The sequence below is a fragment of the Esox lucius genome, chromosome 15 (genome assembly GCF_011004845.1).
Source record: "Esox lucius isolate fEsoLuc1 chromosome 15, fEsoLuc1.pri, whole genome shotgun sequence".
Lineage (NCBI taxonomy): Eukaryota > Metazoa > Chordata > Actinopteri > Esociformes > Esocidae > Esox > Esox lucius.
The window spans coordinates 17,118,545-17,138,189 of NC_047583.1; the positions used below are offsets into that span (position 1 = coordinate 17,118,545).

Below are 19,645 nucleotides of genomic sequence, written 5' to 3' on the forward strand. Positions count from 1 at the left end.
GTATACAGATACAGACTCAGTTACATTACCATGCAATGTAGTAAAAATGGAAGATCGATCAAACTTTTATTAAAATGCAAATTACTGCATTTTAACATAAAATGATAATGTGTCAAAAATATTAAAATCCTATTTTATTTTGGGAAAACAGCTTTATATGAGGTTTTTAAAAATAAATGCAACTTTTCTTCAAATTCCATGACTCACAGCAATGGTGACTTGTGATTGGCCAAGTATGGGTCATGCAGAGTAAGGGAGGAATAATTTTATTTTAATATACATAGAAGTGGTAAAAAGGTTAAAGGAACTCCACCAAAACAATGGAAGTGTCAAGAAAACTCCTTATATTCCCCAGCTAAATGTGTCTATATTTAGGCTAATTGTATGGAAGCATCGAGTTTCACCCTAATACGATGGTGAGGTAAAAATCTATGTTTGATGTTTCTATGGATGTCAAACCAAATATTATAGGTATAATATATAGGTACCACTTTTATTTATATGTATATACTGTATGTGAGTGACATGCTGTTATCTCCCCTCAAACATTAATGTCAGACAACACCAAGCAAAATCAGTGCTATTTTCTCATTGCAAAAATTCTTAATAGTTGAATGTGCTGTTGCTCTAATTCAGCTAACATCCATAAGGTGGTAGCAAATTTGACATTAACATAATATTGCAAAAGTAATGTGATTAAATCCCTAGAATCCCTGCAGCTCTCCCTGATAATAAGCAGTAACAATACATTCCCAGCCTGGATGCTTGCTGGCAGCTAGACTAGTAAGTATTTGAAAAGGTTGTTTGAACAATATAGACTGTACACCTATGTAACAATAATGACTACATACATATACACCAGTTATATTGCAATATAAAACATAATCCATATATGATATGTTAGTCTGTTTTATAACAGCATGAATAAAGGTGGAAGCGCAATAGCAGGCTAACAATTCCTAACAATTGCTTATACATACCTTGACTTCTTCTGCTCATGTGTTTATTTCAGCTCAGTATGTAACCAACCAATTGTTTTTTTGTTTTGAGGAAGGCCGCATATACGCACATATAAAAGTACTCAATTAATTATACAATCGTCAAACTTAAGAATTGACTTGGTTAAATTTGTCTGTACTAACAGAATTTGTTTAATTATCACAGATTTCAGGGTTTCTTACAAAGACTTACAAGGTGGGATCATGACCCACCCGCAATAAATGCCTTGCTCTATATCAATCCCACATCCTCTATGAAAGTACTCATATTTGAAAATGATCACATGCTTGGATGTCAGAAAAAGTACAACAGTGTCATATTATTTCTGGGTTGTAAATGCTTTGATCTTTATATTAGACTCATACTCCTACATTATTGCTATTATTCACAGAAGACAACCCAGCAAGCGACATGGAATATGAGAATTCCTACATGGAAAATGCCTTAATCATTAACCAAGAAGTACAGATTAGGCCATGTGACCTTGCAGAAACATTGAGGGTCAGTCATGTTGTCCTTCAAGAAGGACCTGTAACCAATATTGATGTTCACCCGAGATGGTTGATGTGCTGTGAGGCTCCGAAGGACAATACACACCTTAAAATCTTGCTCCAGACCTACTATCACCTCATTGAAGTGTCTGTGGACAAACACTTCCCTAACCTGCCAAAAGGAGGCGCTGTGAACCAGCTAGAGGGTTTCCTGATAGAGATGCAGACAACTGTGCTGCGGGAGCTTCTGAGGTTGGCACCCCTGCTCACAGAGGCTCAGTTGCTGAGGAATGTTATAGCTTGCTATCATCGTCGGACTTTTGACACTCTACACTGGATCCTCCATCATGTCAACACAGGTCAACAGGTCTTTGCTGTTGTTGACTGGGTACTACACACATACCTGAGGTACTCAGTACTTTCTCTCCTTGTAACTCCCTTTGTCTTATATTCACTCTGATGGTGTAGTACTGAATCTGAAGGTAAAGCAGAAATAGGAGAGCATTGCATTATAAAACAGCAAGGAAAAACAGGACAAACTCTGCTTTTCTCACAAATATTTCTCTTTAAATAAAACCTCTCTATATATAATGGATGAAGTATTTAAATGTACTGTCCAAAAACTATTTAATACATTTGATTATTAAAATACAGTGTTCTGTGGCATCAGATGAAATGCTGAAGATAGTGGCTTGAAAACTCTTTCCTAACCAATCTTACACAAACCTAAAACAATGGTCCTCCTAACCCCTGCCCCGGACAGTATGCATGAGGCATGAGTTTTCTTGTTAATACTACAAGCATGCACAAAATACCACAGTGTTGGTGTTTAAAAAATAACTCTTGTTTTAAAGTATTTTTCATGTTCTAAAATTATTATCGTATTGTCTGATCGCCCTATTTGTTAGGAAGTTGGTATCTATGTTCACTATGAATTCTGGAACTTTATGTTATTGTATAATGAACAGATCAATACTGAGGATTAGATTCTACAAGATTCTAGATTGTGTTTAGGAGACTTTGTGTTTTTATGAAACTAATGTATCATTGCTAATATTAGCACATTATGTAGTTGTGCTATTGTGAAATGCCCTGTAAACATAAAAAAGTCAGCATTATTTGCACATTTATTGTTTTCAGAAATAAGGCAGTTAATGCAGAGGATATACAAACAAATATTTATTTAGATATAATTTAAGATACATTTCAGATACAAAACAAGCTAAATTTCAGATACATTTTTGTATATTTGAACAACAGGATTAATCTCTCTTGTTTTAATAAAGCTTTAAAAGAAAAACTAATATTGCCACCCACTGGATATAAAATGCCCTCGCAAGTCATCCTGGAACTGGGCCTGACTCTTTTGGGATGTTTTTCTAGTAAGGAACTGTTAGGACATCCTGACCTCTGGAATGAGTCTATACAAGCTGTAGACCTTCTCCTTCTGACAGACTGGATTTCACAGGCTGAGAGGAAACTCCTGGCTGTTGTGCAGGTGATTCACATATAGGATAAGTGATGTGAAATAACAGTCTTCTCAAAATAAGCAAATTAGTAGGTTCTATGTCTTGAGAGGTATATTTCTATGTAAGTGATAATGTACATGATGTGAAGACTATGTATTTCAGTCTACCAGGGCCTCTCCTGAGTTTCTTTCTCTCTTTCAAACCCACCATAGGAGGACCTATTTACATCACTGGGGAGGATCCTGGAGAATGAGGAGTCCAGTAGACAGGTGTGTGTCTCTGTGGATGAGGCCTTCGTCCACGTGCATCTGGATGTCATTCAGGTATTTCAACAATCATCGATGTGCACAGTGATTTTTTGCATTTTATCAGCGTACTGTAAATCCACCAATACATGTCTCGCCCTGTCTCTCTTCTTTCTCTCTGCAGTGTATTAATGCTGTGCTGGAGAGAGCAAATATGCTGAGCCAAACCCTGAAGCTCAAGGTCCAAAGAGTATGTTGGGAAGAGCTTAAGGACTTTGTAGAAAGGTATGTGTAGCTTTTTCTTAGTCCCACCATTGTTTCTTTGTCTGGCACAGAGCACTGTCAAAATGTTTAATGGATGGGCTAAACTTTGCAGGTATGTCATTGTTAAAAAGAAGCACCTTAAACAAAAATCTAAAATGGGTACAATGCACCTCTTTAAGATTACCAACACCTGCAAAGAACTCAGGTAAGTTCTATCTTTTCTACATATGATATTTAATAATTATGTATTCTTGTGTATGATAATCATGATTATCAATAATTATGCTTCTTTTGCAGCCTGTATGCTTCAGTTATTGCTGTTGATTACACAAGTTTAAATGCAGATCAAACCATTTCACCACTTGAGGAATTGGAAACTCTTGCTTTGAAGCTTCTCATGGACAGACAAATTCAACATGCACAGGTGCATCATCCATCCCGATGCAAATAAATAACTACAATAGACTCTTAAACTTTTGTTTTGTCATTTTAATGAATTAAAATATACAGGTGCTGGTCATAAAATTAGATCATCAAAAAGTTGAATTATTTCAGTAATTTGAATGGGTGAAACTTTTATAATGTATACATTCATTCCACACAGACTGATATATTTTAAGTGTTTATTTCTTTTAATTTTGATGATTATAACTGACAACTAATGAAAACCCCAAATTCAGTATCTCAGAAAATTAGAATATTGTGAAAAGGTTCAATATTGAAGACACCTGGTGCCACACTCTAATCAGCTAATTAACTGACTTGACAGCTGACTTGCTGACTTGCTGACTTGACAGCTGTCCAAAAGACGACCATTGACACCTTGCACAAGGAGGGCAAAACACAAAAGGTCATAGCTAAAGAGGCTGGCTGTTCACAGATCTCGGTGTCCAAGCACATTAACAGAGAGGCGAAGGGAAGGAAAAGATGTGGTAGAAAGAAGTGTACAAGCATAACCGCACCCTGGAGAGGATTGTGAAACAAAAACCATTCAAAAATGTGGGGGAGATTCACAAAGAGTGGACTCCAGCTGGAGTCAGTGCTTCAAGAACCACCACGCACAGACATATGCAAGACATGGGTTTCAGCTGTCGCATTCCTTGTGTAAAGCCACTCTGGAACAACACACAGCGTCAAAAGCGTCTCACCTGGGCTAAAGACAAAAAGGACTGGACTGCTGCTGAGTTATGTTCTCTGATTAAAATAAAATCCAGAGTCTGGAGGAAGAGAGGAGAGGCACAGAATCCACATTGCTTGAAGTCCAGTGTAAAGTTTCCACAGTCAGTGATGGTTTGGGGTGCCATGTCATCTGCTGGTGTTGGTCTACTGTGTTTTCTGAGGTCCAAGGTCAACGCAGCCATCTACCAGGAAGTTTTAGAGCACTTCATGCTTCTTGCTGCTGACCAACTTTATGGAGATTTCATTTTCCAACAGGACTTGGCACCTTGTTTAAGGACCATGGTATCCCTGTTCTTAATTGGCCAGCAAACTCGCCTGACCTTAACCCTATAGAAAATATATGGGGTATTGTGAAGAGGAAGATGCGATACGCCAGACCCAACAATGCAGAAGAGCTGATGGCCACTATCAGAGCAACGTGGGCTCTCATAAAACCTGAGCAGTGCCACAGACTGATCGACTCCATGCCATGCCACATTGCTGCAGTAATTGAGGCAAAAGGAGCCCCAACTAAGTATTGAGTGCTGTACATGCTCATGCCTTTCATGTTCATTCTTTTCAGTTGGCCAACATTTCTAAAAATCCTTTTTTTGTATTGGTCTTAAGTAATATTCACATTTTCTGAGATACTGAATTTGGGATTTTCATTAGTTGTCAGTTATAATCATCAAAATTAAAATAAATAAACATTTGAAATATATCAGTCTGTGTGTAATGAATGAATATAATATACAAGTTTCACTTTTTAAATGGAATGACTGAAATAAATCAACTTTTTGATGATATTCTAATTGTATGACTAGCACCTGTGCAGTACATACATATTTATAACAGCAAGGGATGTTCAATGTGTTGTCATCCTCAGAAAACATTGGCAAAGTATTTCAAAGGAGTGGATCAGCAAATGGAAAATTTAAAAAAAGACTTTGAGAAACATTTCAAAGGCCTTCCCAAGGACCTGGATACGCAAAAGGTATGTTCACTTTACACACAACACAGCGTGCAAGGCCACTGTGTGGAATTTGGTCCATTGGGGACCAGTATTATAAACTCTTACCTAGAGCGACAGGGGAGCATTCAGTGTTAGCCAGCCTGTTCATCGACAGAACAATATATTTTTTGTTTGCTATATAGCTCTAGGATCCTATTTTGCAACCTTTTGGATATGTCCTCTAAGCCCCAATGGTGGTTGATGTGTACAGCTCTATCTTAGAAACAAATTGGTACATTTGATTAATTTGACCAATCTACCTAGTTTTAATAGGGCTCTAAAGCAAAACTAATTGTCTTGGATCTAAGATTTTCCCTCAGTTGCTCTGGATGAGATAGTCTGCTAAATTAATGTGTGAGAGCATTCCAACTGCCTTTAAAGAAAACGTATAATATGTTAGCTTCTGTCCTTAAACCGGTAGTCAGAGGTGAACTTTCTTTAATAGCATACGTTTAAGATGTTGATCTTCCATAGATCTTACATGTTCTCCAATAATTATAAAGTTAACACAGTCTTTTATGCCAGAACACATAGGAGGCAGTCAATGGTTATAGCCAACCATTCCAATAAGAAAGGTTTATCCTATAAAATACCCTTGTATCGTATGTTCCAATATATGGTCCATGGGCCTATTCACAGAGCCTATGACAGTCACATGGACAACTCCTATCAGGATGTATGAGCAGGATGTATGGGCAGGATGTATGGTTAGGATGTATGGAAAGAATGTGTGGGGTCCATCAGTAATGGGCATCACATCCTACCTATCGTCCTTTGTTCAGAGTTAGCAAGCACTAATGCATTGTGTTAAATTTCTCATGTCCATAATCTTGCAAATATTATGTAAATAATTTAACACTTCTCTCTTAGTCTCTTGGGGATTGTATTATACATCTGTATACACTCTCTCTCTGCAGACTGTGATCGACAAAGCCTATCAGCATATTGTCTCTCTGTACCTCCAACACCTTGTGCAGAGTAACTATGGGAAGCTGGTCAAAAGATGGGATGACATTGGAGAAAGAGTGACACAGGATGCTGAGCTCCTTCACGTGATTTTCTCTGGCCTGGTGAGATAGCTGCACCTGTACACTAGATACTATGAACATATACACTTAATAAACTACATGTGGCTAATGTTGCTTCTACTGACATTTTCATCAGAATCCTGATGTGAAACAGTGGAACCTCATACTACTGAAAGTGGTCGAAGTGCTTAATTGCGGCGATGTAGAAAGCCTGAAGATAATAATCTGTGTGATACTGAGGGACTGCTTCAGTACAGGGTAAAACAACCACTCCTTATATGGATAAGTATACTGCAGGTTTTTGAGTTCTGCATTATTAACAGCAATTACATTAATTCTATGATAACGTTATTCCATAGAGAATCTCTCAAATACAGAATGGCTAATCACTGACGATACGCTTGTTATCTCCAATTTTATGTTTTTATCCATGCTTATCTCTGTTGTAGTACAGAGCACCTGCCTGCCCTGCTGCACTGGAAGGGAGGCCTGTCACGAAGACAGATCCAGGAGGTAATAGAGGCAAGCCAGGATGTGTACCCCACTAACCTGTCTGCACCCTGGTATGGCTGCCTTCTTTGCTGCTGACAGTGTGAACAGGGAAGTCTCAGACAGAAGACACCTGATGACCCCACTCTATGAACTCTGACCCTTAACCTTTCTACAAAACTTAACAATATTCTGTTCGCCTTTCTAAATAGTCGACTCCGTTCACCCATCTTGGGTACTCAATGTTAAGTTATTGTGTAGTGTTTTAATGAGAAATAAAACATATTTTAAATTGGAATCAAAACCGACTACAGCTTTTAATTCCGAAGTCAAGAGGTTTTAATCCTCATAAAATATGCCTCATGTGCTGAGTGTTTCAACACCTCCCTGTACATGAGAAAGGCAGTAAGGTTATCAGTCAAAAATGGGGAAACCCAGAACAGTCTGTTTGACATGTGGGAGGAGTTTTGTAGTATCGGAAATACCCAGCACATGAAAGAATCAGTAACTCACTCTGAATCCACTTTGGCATATATTTTTCACTGGAATGAAATAAATACAGAAGAATCACATGGAAAAGGACTTCTACTTTGAATTAACTAAGTCACAAATACAAACGCAACAGCACAGCTCACCTTATGTTGACTTCCAATTAGCAGTTTATATGTCTCAGCCCAAAGAGGTCTGTCAACTAACATTATGATTATAGAGTTTCAAAGCAACATGAGGCAACTACTAGAGTTCCAAAGAGGCCTAGTAGTTGGTGCCCAAATTGGTTCATCGGTCAAAAAAACTGCTAAATTCTTGAATATGTCAAGGAGAACAGTCTCATAAATCATGAGGGGTTATATAGCTTGCAGGGTGTCTTACATTGGATTTTTATAACTTGAGCTTTGCTTTGCCATGCTGTTTTAGAGACGAAAGTAGATTAATCACAGAAGATGCGGATGTGTAGCATACAACTGTGTTTATGGGAAACCAACAAGCACACAACTTACAAAATCATTTTCCAGGGGTATCCATAATAAACATCTGGCCAGTAATTAAAAAATATATATTTTTAGAAGGACTGGCACAGACGGGTGACAAATTATGAGCCACCAGATCAGCATCAATGCGCCTTGGGATAGATTCTATGGAATTCTATTCCATGAGGAATTCCCCTCATTTTGTGTTTTGATGATGGTGGAGGAGAGCACAGTCTAACACGCCAGTCCAAAATCTCTCGCAGGGTGTCACATTGGGTTGAAATCTGGTGACTGTGAAGGCAGTAGCATAAAATTCACATCACTGTTATAATCATCAAACTACTCAGTGTCCCCTTGTGCATTGCGGATGAGGGTGTTGTCTTTCTGGAAGAACGACTAATTAACCCTCTTTCAAAGTCACTTTCCTCTTGCCACCTTGTTCCAGAATTGAGGTCAACTGGGCCTGCTCAGAATTGTATACATGCCACAGAGCTTGATAGGGATATTAATTGCTTAGCTGTATCATGCTGTAAACCTGTATTCAAGCATCTGCTTTCATTATATATCTCAACTAATTTATTCATTTTTTTCTCCTTTAATTTGTCCCCATTCTGTACATTTCAGGGAAAACATTTTTGCAATGACATTCTGGCTAGATCAGTGAACCTGTGCACTTGTGTCTGTAATTGATAAAATCACTCTATGCTGCATGGTCATTTCTGTTGTGATCCGGCAGATGTGTTGCGATGAGTATGTACCGTACAGACCAGTAGATTATCTACCTGGTCTGTCGAATATACAGGTGCTGGTCATAAAATTTGAATATCTTCAAAAAGTTGATTTATTTCAGTAATCTTTTCCTTCCCTTCACCTCTCTATTAATTTGCTTGGACACAGAGCTCTGTGAACAGCCAGCCTCTTTAGCAATGACCTTTTGTGTCTTGCCCTCCTTGTGCAAGGTGTCAATGGTCGTCTTTTGGACAGCTGTCAAGTAAGCAGTCTTCCCCATGATTGTGTAGCCTACAGAACTAGACTGAGAGACCATTTAAAGGCCTTTGCAGGTGTTTTGGGTTAATTAGCTGATTAGAGTGTGGCACCAAGTGTCTTCAATATCGAACCTATACACAATATTAACATTTTTGGAGATACTGAATTTGGGATTTTCATTAGTTGTCAGTTATAATCATCACAATCAAAAGAAATAAACTCTCAAAATATATCAGTCTGTGTGGAATGAATGTATACATTATATAAAAGTTTAACTTTTTGAATGGAATTACTGAAATAAATCAACTTTTTGATGATATTCTAATTTTATGACCAGCACCTGTAGTATAAATAGCTTGCAAGAGGGAGCACGGTTATGGCTTTTTTTTTAGCTAACTGAAATATTGAGCAGATAAAATCTCTCACTTCCTTAATTGGCAAACTGCTTTTCAAGTAGCTAATGGTATTCTGTATGAACCTCCGGTTGCATATCCGGTGGCAAAAACACACAAAAGTTCAAAATAATGATAGCATGTGGTACAACAAAGACACAGAGAGCCTAGACCCTTGACAATGAACATGTAAATCAATACATTTGACGTGGATGTTATTAATGTGAACACAACATATAAAGTGTTGGTCCAATGTTTCATGAGATAAAAGATCACCTATTTACCACACACAAAAGCTTATTTCTTTAATGTGAAATATTTTTAACTGGCCAATTTCCTTATATGAACTCTGCTCACTAATGTTTGTTTAGTTTACTTACCATTTCACTGACAAATAGGTAACAATGACTGGAATTACTGACTAACCAATTAAAAGGAAGATTCAACTATATACTTGGAAAGCACCCTTTTATTATATAAATAAATCCAGACACAAACCACAATCTACATATTAAGGAATCTATATTAACATACACTCACCTAAAGGATTATTTGAGGCATTTTCTTTACATAAAGCAAAGAAAATGCCTCAAATACATTAGCATTTTATTTGTCTCCAGACACTGAAGTAGCTGTAAAAACATTTGCTACCCCAAGGTACATCATAAGGACGAAAGCATAACATTTATATTACATTACATGTATATACATTTGTATATTACATTGCACCATCAAATGCTTACAATGTAAGTCTCTTTAAGAATGCCCAAAATCCAAAGGCTATTTTGCATCTACCTATACAGTGAAGCACACAGGACAATGGATAAACACTGGATGGTTAACACTGCTAAATAAGAACATTCCACACTCATTTAACCTGCACCATGGAAAAAAAAGATGGGGTATCCCGAGAGCTGGTGGTGTCCTGGTTGACCACGAAAGTCTTCTTCACTCTTTTCACAGCCGAGGCAGAAAGGTTGGACTTAAGGTTAAGTAGAGCAGACACCTGGATTTCACTGTAGGTAAAGGAGAAAGGATGTTCAATGAGACACCACCTTGTGTGTAAGGTCGGCCTTGTGCGAGGAACTTAAACTGAATATAGCATTAAAATCTAAATGTTGAGCTTTATAAATATTAACTACTAAAAAAAAATAATAACTTGATACAGCTGTTGAGTTAGATAATAAATGTCCTGCTGTACTAATTTGAATCCTGAATGCTGTCTTAAATCTGTGATGTATGAGCTTGAAACAATGAGTTGAATCAAATAAATAACCATTTGGTTGATTGAGGCTGCTGTCTGATCTAAACACAAATGCAGTCCCATTCTGTAGCAATTAAAGGTGGCAGCAGTGAAATGAACTTTTAATGGATCTCAGGGGTTTCTGATATATGAGCACAGTTTAGTGCTGTGTACATGCATTCAATGATGCTTCATGTCTAAGAAAAGCTCTTAGCTGTGCCATATACCACACACCACATGCCTTTTTGCTTAAATATATTGATACAGTTGAGTATGCAAAGGTGGTACAAAATCAAACCGCTTCAGTATTGTGTAAAAACATTGACCATTTTGTAAGTAAAACATATGTTCAACCTGAGGTCAGGGTATGTTTGACTCAGCGTCGCAATCTCAAGCTGTATAGACGAAATGTCTTGGAGCCTCAGCACTTCAGCAATCTTGGCCAGGACCTCAGAGAGCCACTCCTGCCTGGAACCCTGTGACAACAAACATCCCATTAGGCCTCTCTCTCATTTGTGTGTGTCTGCGTCTAATCACTCTTTTTGCTCCCTGACATTCTGATTAAGGGCCAACTCACACTACGAGGGTCTCTATCAACGCGCTCTACGGATGACATTTGCACCATGAAGTATTACAAACGTGTCGCAGAAACCAAGCATGGCTATAGCCAAAAAAAGAAACCTTTTGTAGCATCCCTTTTCTATGATCATGGCAAATAGGTTCAGAAACTGTTGCCTCATTACAATTTTACTTCCTCAATAAAGCATGCGTGCTTCCTTCCCATCTCAAGGCAGCTAAACATTAGCTAAAATTACAAGCATGCTTTCTTTTAGCTAATGTTTAGCTGCCATGTGACAGGAAGATTGTTCTGACTTACAGCCTAGGTTCCTGTCATCTGGGTTCTCCTGCATTTATACTGTTTTGGTCCTGTTCTCTGCTTGTCTTCGGCATCCAGCATTTCTCCACAACAGACAAAAATGTAGATTACAACAGTATTCTCACCGCTTCAGTGAACAGTTCGTGTAGTCTCTGGCCATCCTCACACACAGACCTGGCAGCCTGCTCCTGCATTTCTTTGTCTCTAAGCTTGATCTTCCTCTGTAGAAGCCTCCTCACGTACTCCACTGTCACCTCCAAGTGAAGCTGGCTCAGCAGCTCCTTTATAACCGTACAATCAAACAATCAATCAACCAACCAACAAACCAGGCAATCAATCATTCCATCTCTCAATAAGTCCATCAAAGTACCTGATGGCAGGTGTCAGTCAAGCCCTTAAGATCCTGGATGTGTTCGCTAATTCCTTTTAACAGTGTTTCAAACACATGTTTCTTCTCCAACCAGACAGGTGTCCCCAGAGCTTTGTATTGAGACTATGTGTGTGGAGAAGAGGGGGCAAATAGAAAATAAATTAACAAAGTAAGTAGCAGCAAATGTCATGTTATGACAAATTTTTCTTAATTCAAACTTTTCCAAGGTTTGGAGCTACCTTGAGATCCTTGTGTATGGGGCTTGTTAAAAACGTGTAGCCACAGTTCTTTAGATCAGCTATTATGGACAGACAGCATTCTTTTACATCCAATGGAAAGATATCTGCTTTCTTCACAATATAGTCCCTATGTGGAATCATACAAGTGAAATTAGATGCCTAGTTTGTCAGGATTATCATGTCAATATGAACATTACACCATACAAAGGGAAAGTAAAGTATACCTGAATTGTTCAACACAAGCAAGATTGGCCATGATCACAGTTCTGCTGTTTTTTTGGTTGACTCCCTTGATAACTTTTTCCTGGAATTGCTTGTAGCTGCAAGTGAGTAATTTGGTACATTAATAACCATTCTAAATTTGATTTGGAGTGGTTACAGTTGTGAGAAAAGTTGGTAGACCCTTATGAATAACTTGCATAAACCGCTCCTAAAATAAGATCTGATCTTCATCAAAGTCATAAAAATAACTTTGAAAATAATCGGTTAAAAATACAATAAAGGATTGGTTAAAAATACCTCCTAAACATTGTGAAAGACTGATCAGCAACTACAGAGAGGTTAATGCGGCAAAAATGTCCACCTGTAACTAAAAATCAGGGTTCATGAACTTTTTCCAGGCTATGCTCTTCATGTTTGACCAATGCGTTCAATATTGAGACATTCCTGTGTGTTATTTGTAAAATCACACATGAACATGAGACTATTTTAGGAGCCATTTATGAAGGCATGCAGGTAAATGATAAGCGCTCAATCCTTTTCTCGCAACTCTACTTCCGGACTTGTAACTTGTTGTTCTGTGTTGCAAAAAGTGCATGTTACCTATTCAAGAAGTCTTTCAACAGGCACACAATAATTTGGACTTTGGAAGTGTCTTCCAAAACTGTCTCTATAGATATCACTGCAGCATTAATGCACTAAAAGGGAAACAGAAAATGATCATTCATTACGTGACTAAATGAATAGTAAAAGAAATGATGACAAATAATTCCTATATGTTGTTTACTTGAATGACGTCGATAGCCAAGGGGCTAAAGTAACAGTTGTCTCTGAGCTCAGACTCAGAACCCTCCCTCCAGGCTTGCTCCACATCCTTCAGCATTTTGTTGAGTAATGTTTGAACCCCTGTCTGGAAATAGAGCATAAACAAAATGATGCATTTAACAAAGTATATCTTCATTTCTGGGCAAATACTGTCAAATATTTATTTATAGTCATTCAATACCTTTTTGGCAGGCAAATATACTTGTCTGTATGAACACATTAACACATGGTTCCGAAAACTACTAGAACTAGAAAAAGGAAACTAGAAAAGGGACAGATTTGAGTTTGAATAATATTAACCTCTTGGTGACTAAGATATTGCTCCTCCAGTGGTGTGGTCAATTCCAAAGACAACAGCTTTCCCAATGTTTCACAGTTAATCTCTTTTTTCAGATCTGGATTTTGTAGAATTCTAAGACAAAAACCAGGAGTTAAAAAGTTTACATGTCACATCTCCTAACCCCCATATAGAGTATTTTAACAACCAACACAAACAAGACATCACTCACTCTGGGTAGGCAACGTTCACCCAATACAGGAGATAAGAGCAGTCGGCCATGCCCAGCCCATACTCCAAAATCTTTCTTATCTCTGTGCTAAAGGCTTGGTGGTACATCTTTCCATAGAGGTTGCAGATATCCATATCCTTTGGGTAGCAGCCCTTCACCTCTTTCACCACCCTCAACAGGTCCTTCTGCAGGCATCTACCCTTCCCACAAACATCCCTCTGCAGGGAAGAGCGTAGCTCGTTGCTCTCTTCAGGAGACAATTCAGCATTGACCATACGCTCCTCCACCAGGCTCTTGAGGACAGTGTTGTGGTGATGCCTGCATTCACTGGGCCTCCAGGCAGGCCGTTTACCGTCCTGATTCAGCCATCGTCTATCTTGCTCCTCTTCTTGCAGGATAGCCTTCACTGCAGACTTCAGAGCCTGCAGACCGTCTTTGTCCAGACTGAGAGAACTCTTCACAGTCAGGTCGATGTGGCTGAGTAAGTCTTGGTGATCGCTGGCTAGCTGCTCTTTCTCCATCTCCCACTCTGTGTTGAACTGAGACACCTCTTCTGAGACCTGTCCATATAAATACTCCTCTTTGTCAATCAGCTGTTGACCAGCCACATCCAAGCAATTTCTCTGAAGGTTCTGCTCAAAAGTCAACACCTCTAAGGGAGAAGACAACCAAGACAGTACACAGTTTAAAATATTTGCAATCAAACATATACATAAGTATGACCTCTCACAGTATAGACAAACAAAATGTATATATACATACACTACCGTTCAAAAGTTTGAAATGTCCATGTTTTTAAAAAAAGGAACATTTTCATCCATTAAAATAACATCAGATTGATCAGAAATACAGTGTTGACATTGTTAATGTTGTAAATTAATATTGTAGCTGGAAAAAGCAGATTTTTAGGCATACAGAGTCTCATTATCAGCAACCATCAGTGCTGTGTTCCAATGGCACATTTTGTTTGTGCCATTGGAATAATTTTAATTGCAATGGGATCGTTAAAAAACCCATCTGCAATTATGTTAGCACAGTTGAAAACTGTTGTGCTGAGTAAAGAAACAATAAAACTGGCCTTTAGACTAGTTGAGTATCTGAAGCATCAGCAATTGTGGGTTCGATTACAGGCTCAAAATGGTCAGAAACAAGGATCTTTCTTTTGAAACATATCAGTCTATTATTGTTCTGGAAAATGAAGGCCATTCCAACACGAGAAATTGACAAGAAACTGAAGAGCTCGTAAAACATTGTGTACTACTCCCTTCACAGAACAGTGCAAACTGGCTTTAACCAGACTAGAAAGAGGAGTGTGAGGCCCTGGTACACAACTGAGCCGGAGAACAAATACATTAGTGTCTAGTTTGAGAAACAGACACCTCACAGGTCCTCAACTGGCAGCTCCATTAAATAGTACCCACAAAACACCTGTCTCAACATCAACAGTGAAAAGGCAACTCCAAGACACTGGCCTTCTAGGCAGTGTTGCAAAGAAAACTCCATATCTCAGAATGGACAATAAAAAGAAAAGATTAAGAGACATCTGCACCTTTTTCTTTCCTTTTCAAAAAAGTTGAAAAGGAATGTTTTGAGTGAGGAACAGAAGTGTTCAATTTGCAGTGGTCTCTTTATTTTAACCCTACTGTTCCTCACTGAAAACCTTCCTTTTTGACTATTTTGTAAAGGAAAGAAAATATTTTTTCCGGAGGTGGGTGTGTGTGAGTGAGTGAGAGAGATATACACACACACACACACACACACACACACACACACACACACACACACACACACACACACACACACACACACACACACAAAAGCTTCTGAAAGATACTTTTAAAGAATATGTACTTCTTGATATCTCTCTCTATAGGAGGATTTTTGATTTACAAATAACTTTTCAACAGGATCCCATATAAGGTGTAAGTAATATGAACACATTTCCCTAAAAACATTGTGGATGTTTCATGCCAGTTTCATAACTGAATTCCTGATGAGTTCCTACATAGACTGGTTAAATAAAGTATTTACTCCAAAATATATAGAAGTATAATAAGGAACACAAAAATATATATACAACTCAGATTGACCAGAATTACCCATCTGTTATTAACATCTGTTATAACAATGTACAGATGTGATGTGAATCAGCTAAATGTACATTACATTTTATTCATTTAGCAGACACTTATCCTGAGAACTTACAGTTTTCATATGTGAAATGTAAATTCCATATGCATGATTTTGATTATAAACTTTGAAAATAAAGAAACAATTTGAAAAAGATTTGCAAAGGCAAATTCTGAGCAAATTCTGAAAACATTTCTACTCACCCTGGGGTGGAGGGCTAATAACAATGGATGTGTCGGGGTCATCCGAAGCACTGGTGTCGGTGTTACCCTTCGATCTGCGTTTTAAGATGGGAGGCAGTGTAAAAGCCTTAAACCTTCCTCCAGCTGATGTTTTCTTTTCACTGTGTTTCACTGGAGACTCTGGCTTAGTAGATCCGGTTTCTGGGGTGGTCCATGGAGCCCTGCCTGCTGTCAGAGAGACAGTCATAGGCACATAATTAAAAACAAACATTTAATTATGTTTGTTTTTGGTCTAAAGGTCACTGGGGCATTGTTTGCTAAGTTGTCACTGCTAAGGAGATGGCATGCCAATTGAGGTGTTTACAAATAGGCTACACCTGAGTAAGACAATTTGTTTTAAATAATGAAGAGACTTTAAAACAGCACCTAACAACCTCAGCAAAAGGATCAGACCTCTTAACATAGAGATTTGTGTTGGCTAGACAAGTTCCCGGACCTGGGTCTTGTCCCCGCACGAAATTACTACAGTACAACATTCAATTATCTATTATACAAAACTGGCATTATCTAGCTTTAAAGTGTGGTAAAGGCCGAGGTCACAATCCACCGCGAATGAAATCAATATTTAATTTCTGGCATTGTCTTTATCTATGCCAGAAGCTATGCCAGAAGCTGACGCCACACAATCCACCGAGAAACCGAATCAGAGAAGAAACATCCGATTGTGGTCCTTTGGTTTTTAAGCCTGTTAAAAGTTCCACACGTTTTCACGTTTCACAATCAGCTTGCTAGCCAACTTTGCACACACAACATTCAGCCTCTGCCAGTTTAGTGGAGGACATTTATGAAAAGTGTATTATTAATAATATTCTACAAACTCAGGCACTGAGGCTACAATACAATACATCCATATTTAATTATTTCACAATATTCGTCTTTAGAGTATTCTAATTCCATATCTTTCGCTTTAGTATTTTGCATGTCAGTAAAAACGGTTAAATGTAACCGTTAATGTTCTAATCGCGACCTTACCTGCTTCATCCATCAACTTTCTTAATAATTTCATTTTGCCACAACACGTGTTGCCTTCAATGATAAGCCAGGCCCTGCACCTACAGTTGGTCCAATAGAATCGAGTGTTCAGAAGGGTAAGCTACATCGGGTGGTCTTTTTATAGATTTTATGCTGCGCTTCGGCAACCCGGGCTTTCACATAGGCGTAGCTTGGCGTGTGTGCAGTTGATGCTTTGGATTCTGATTGGTTTTCAGAGAGTATGTCTCAACAGTCTCACGCACATTTTCCCAATGCTGTCATTGCTGGGGTGTTTGACTAAACTGATGGGAGCTCTCACATAATAAACACGTAAATAATGTGTTTAATGCCTTCACTTCGACTAAGACTTAATTTACATTATATTAGTTGCCTTAATTATTCATTTATTTATCATTATGGCTGCAGTATAAAAGCATCATCATTATGAGAACGGTAAGGATAGAAAGAGTGTGAGAAAGTACATTTATAAAGGATGGATTTCCTGTGATGTACTTAATCTACTCATACTGCTAAAAGTTCTGTTGGGTGTTGTTACCTATTAGAGTGCTCGATATGGTAGTTGGAAGAGCATTCAGGGATTTCTACCCATGAGTGGCGCTGTTGAGCCAATGGAGGTTCCTATGTTATGTATTTGCACCATATCATCAAAAAAGACTAGCATCCAAGCTTGGATTTCACGGGTTAGCTATCAAATATTGAGATGTGATAGTGATTGATTGTTATTGGTTATGCATATATAAACAACAATTATGCATACACAAATAACTTATTACTGGTCCAGAAATGAAAAGTATAAAAAATATAAAAAGATTTACCACCAAGTCTTTAAAATGATTGAAAAATGCCCTGACTGCATCTTACATAGAAGAAAAAAATAGCAGAGGGGAAATATCTTAACCTAACAAATGTGGAACACTACATGTTTTATGGTTTATTGCAATACTTAGATGTGATATTTCAAAATCTGAAAACAAAAAACAGAACCATTGACTAGGGGGCTTTCTAAGGAATTTTTTTGTAATATGCGGCAACATACATTTAAATAGATTAAAAATATTTTATTTTATATTTGTCAATATAAAAGGCACCGGGTAAATTCAACACTGTAACGGGTTGTGGTGGAGAGGAACCAAGCGCAGGCAGATTGCAGGTGATGTTGGTATTTAATGTAAAAACAAAACCGAGTACAAACACACAAGAAAAAAAAGGGCTGACTTTAAGCAGCAAAACGGAAGCACTGGTTACATGTGAACACATAACTCACCGTACCGTGACAAACACCATAGAGTTTACGGCTCAGCATACGGCTCATTATTGTGTTCTTAGCTTGCTTTTGCATCAACAGTTGGCCGACGTGACAAGATTAGATTTAAGCTTTTCCTGTGTAGTTATGGAAAAGCTTAAACACACTTACCCAAAAGCGACATACAATTGAATAGCACCACCTACTATACAATATTACTAAGGGAATCATCAGGAAAAATTTAACCGTTTACGTAAAATATGTTGTTATTCAGCACCCAGAAGAAAATCAGCAGGTACATTTCAAAGCTTTTGTTAAAAACACATGGGAATCTTAAGATAAAAAAAAATGTATAAATTGAATCAACAAATCCACAATACGGTCACATCTATACCCAGGGAAAAAGTACAGCAAAAGTACGGTCACATCTGTTCGGGGAAAGTACAGCATTTTGCAACCCTTGGTAGGAATCCACCATTGAGGCACGAAGACTTTCAATTTCATCTGTTTTGTCATGAGGTGAAGAGAAAGGTTTAACATGATATCTCAGTGAGAGTAACTAACAAAATCAGTGGTGGACCATGATTACTGTAAGTTTAGCTAGAAATCTAAAACGTTTAGTCACTTTAGACTGTCAATAAATGAAATGCAACAATTGGTATTCATTTTTTATTGTACTATTCTAACTTCAAGAACAGGCTGCCTGCTGCCCATTGTTGAATTATTTTTATGAATGAAGTACTTTCCAATGTTCTGGGAATTTTGGAGCTCTTTTCCCACTACGACCCCCACCTTTCCCTTCCCCACCCCTTCTAAACATCCTATTCAATCCTCTGCCAACATCTTCAGGCCCCTCATACATCCCGTCAAAACTGGTGCTGGGAAACTACACATGCTCTCTATCTCATTTGAATCTGTCATTATCCATCCTCTGTGTCTCAGTTAAGAGAGCTTGGTGCTTGTACTGTCAGGGTTGTGGGTTTGATTCATATATGGGGAAACATATCTAAATATAACTACTACCTGTAAGTAACCTTGAAAATTTTAAATTCACAGAAATAAATATACATCCACAATCATATTATTTAGTTGGTAGTCTGTGTTTTGTAGAAGCAAACATTGTGTGCATGGATTTCTGTCTCTCAGAGGTAAGATTAGGATACAAACAGAGAAAGCTCTCCCACATTTACATTATCCAGGGGGACTTACAGTAGGAATGCTCTCTCTAACTGTTATGCTCTCTATTATTTTCT

The 19,645-nt window shown here is 38.0% G+C and overlaps 2 protein-coding genes across 4 annotated transcripts; one reads left to right on the forward strand and one right to left on the reverse strand.

Annotated features, from left to right (window-relative positions):
- The first annotated feature begins 1,048 nt into the window (after positions 1-1,048).
- Positions 1,049-7,403, forward strand: si:dkey-196h17.9. The gene is made up of 9 exons (XM_010878762.4): positions 1,049-2,988; positions 3,172-3,282; positions 3,389-3,489; positions 3,581-3,673; positions 3,766-3,892; positions 5,513-5,620; positions 6,556-6,708; positions 6,803-6,924; positions 7,116-7,403. The coding sequence occupies exons 1-9, from the start codon at positions 2,818-2,820 to the stop codon at positions 7,252-7,254; spliced, it is 1,125 nt and encodes a 374-aa protein (XP_010877064.1). The 5' UTR covers positions 1,049-2,817; the 3' UTR covers positions 7,255-7,403.
- A 2,550-nt stretch (positions 7,404-9,953) lies between these two features.
- tnfaip2b (tumor necrosis factor, alpha-induced protein 2b) lies at positions 9,954-17,267 on the reverse strand. Of its 3 annotated transcripts, none has more exons than XM_020053824.3 (12): positions 17,129-17,267; positions 16,118-16,321; positions 13,785-14,436; positions 13,576-13,687; positions 13,238-13,360; positions 13,054-13,148; positions 12,456-12,551; positions 12,232-12,358; positions 11,993-12,115; positions 11,748-11,903; positions 11,100-11,221; positions 9,954-10,518 (listed from the first exon to the last, which is right to left on the reverse strand). In XM_020053824.3, the coding sequence occupies exons 1-12, from the start codon at positions 17,160-17,162 to the stop codon at positions 10,371-10,373; spliced, it is 1,992 nt and encodes a 663-aa protein (XP_019909383.1). In that variant the 5' UTR covers positions 17,163-17,267; the 3' UTR covers positions 9,954-10,370. The 3 variants fall into 3 exon arrangements, with proteins under 3 accessions (XP_019909383.1, XP_010877063.1, XP_028981174.1); XM_010878761.5 differs by having other exon boundaries at positions 16,118-16,324; XM_029125341.1 differs by lacking the exon at positions 17,129-17,267 and having other exon boundaries at positions 13,785-14,344; positions 16,118-16,243.
- Positions 17,268-19,645: the final 2,378 nt, after the last annotated feature.

Coding starts and splice junctions, on each gene's coding strand:
- tnfaip2b (XM_010878761.5), bottom strand. CDS start 17,162: ATGAAATTATTAAGAAAGTTGATGGATGAAGCAG. Junction 14,437..16,117: donor TATTAGCCCTCCACCCCAGG/GTGAGTAGAAAT, acceptor CTTCTCCCTTAG/AGGTGTTGACTTTTGAGCAG. Junction 13,149..13,237: donor TGGCTATCGACGTCATTCAA/GTAAACAACATA, acceptor TTTCCCTTTTAG/TGCATTAATGCTGCAGTGAT.
- si:dkey-196h17.9 (XM_010878762.4), top strand. CDS start 2,818: ATGCCCTCGCAAGTCATCCTGGAACTGGGCCTGACTCTTTTGGGATGT. Junction 3,674..3,765: donor AACACCTGCAAAGAACTCAG/GTAAGTTCTATC, acceptor CTTCTTTTGCAG/CCTGTATGCTTCAGTTATTG. Junction 6,925..7,115: donor AGGGACTGCTTCAGTACAGG/GTAAAACAACCA, acceptor TCTCTGTTGTAG/TACAGAGCACCTGCCTGCCC.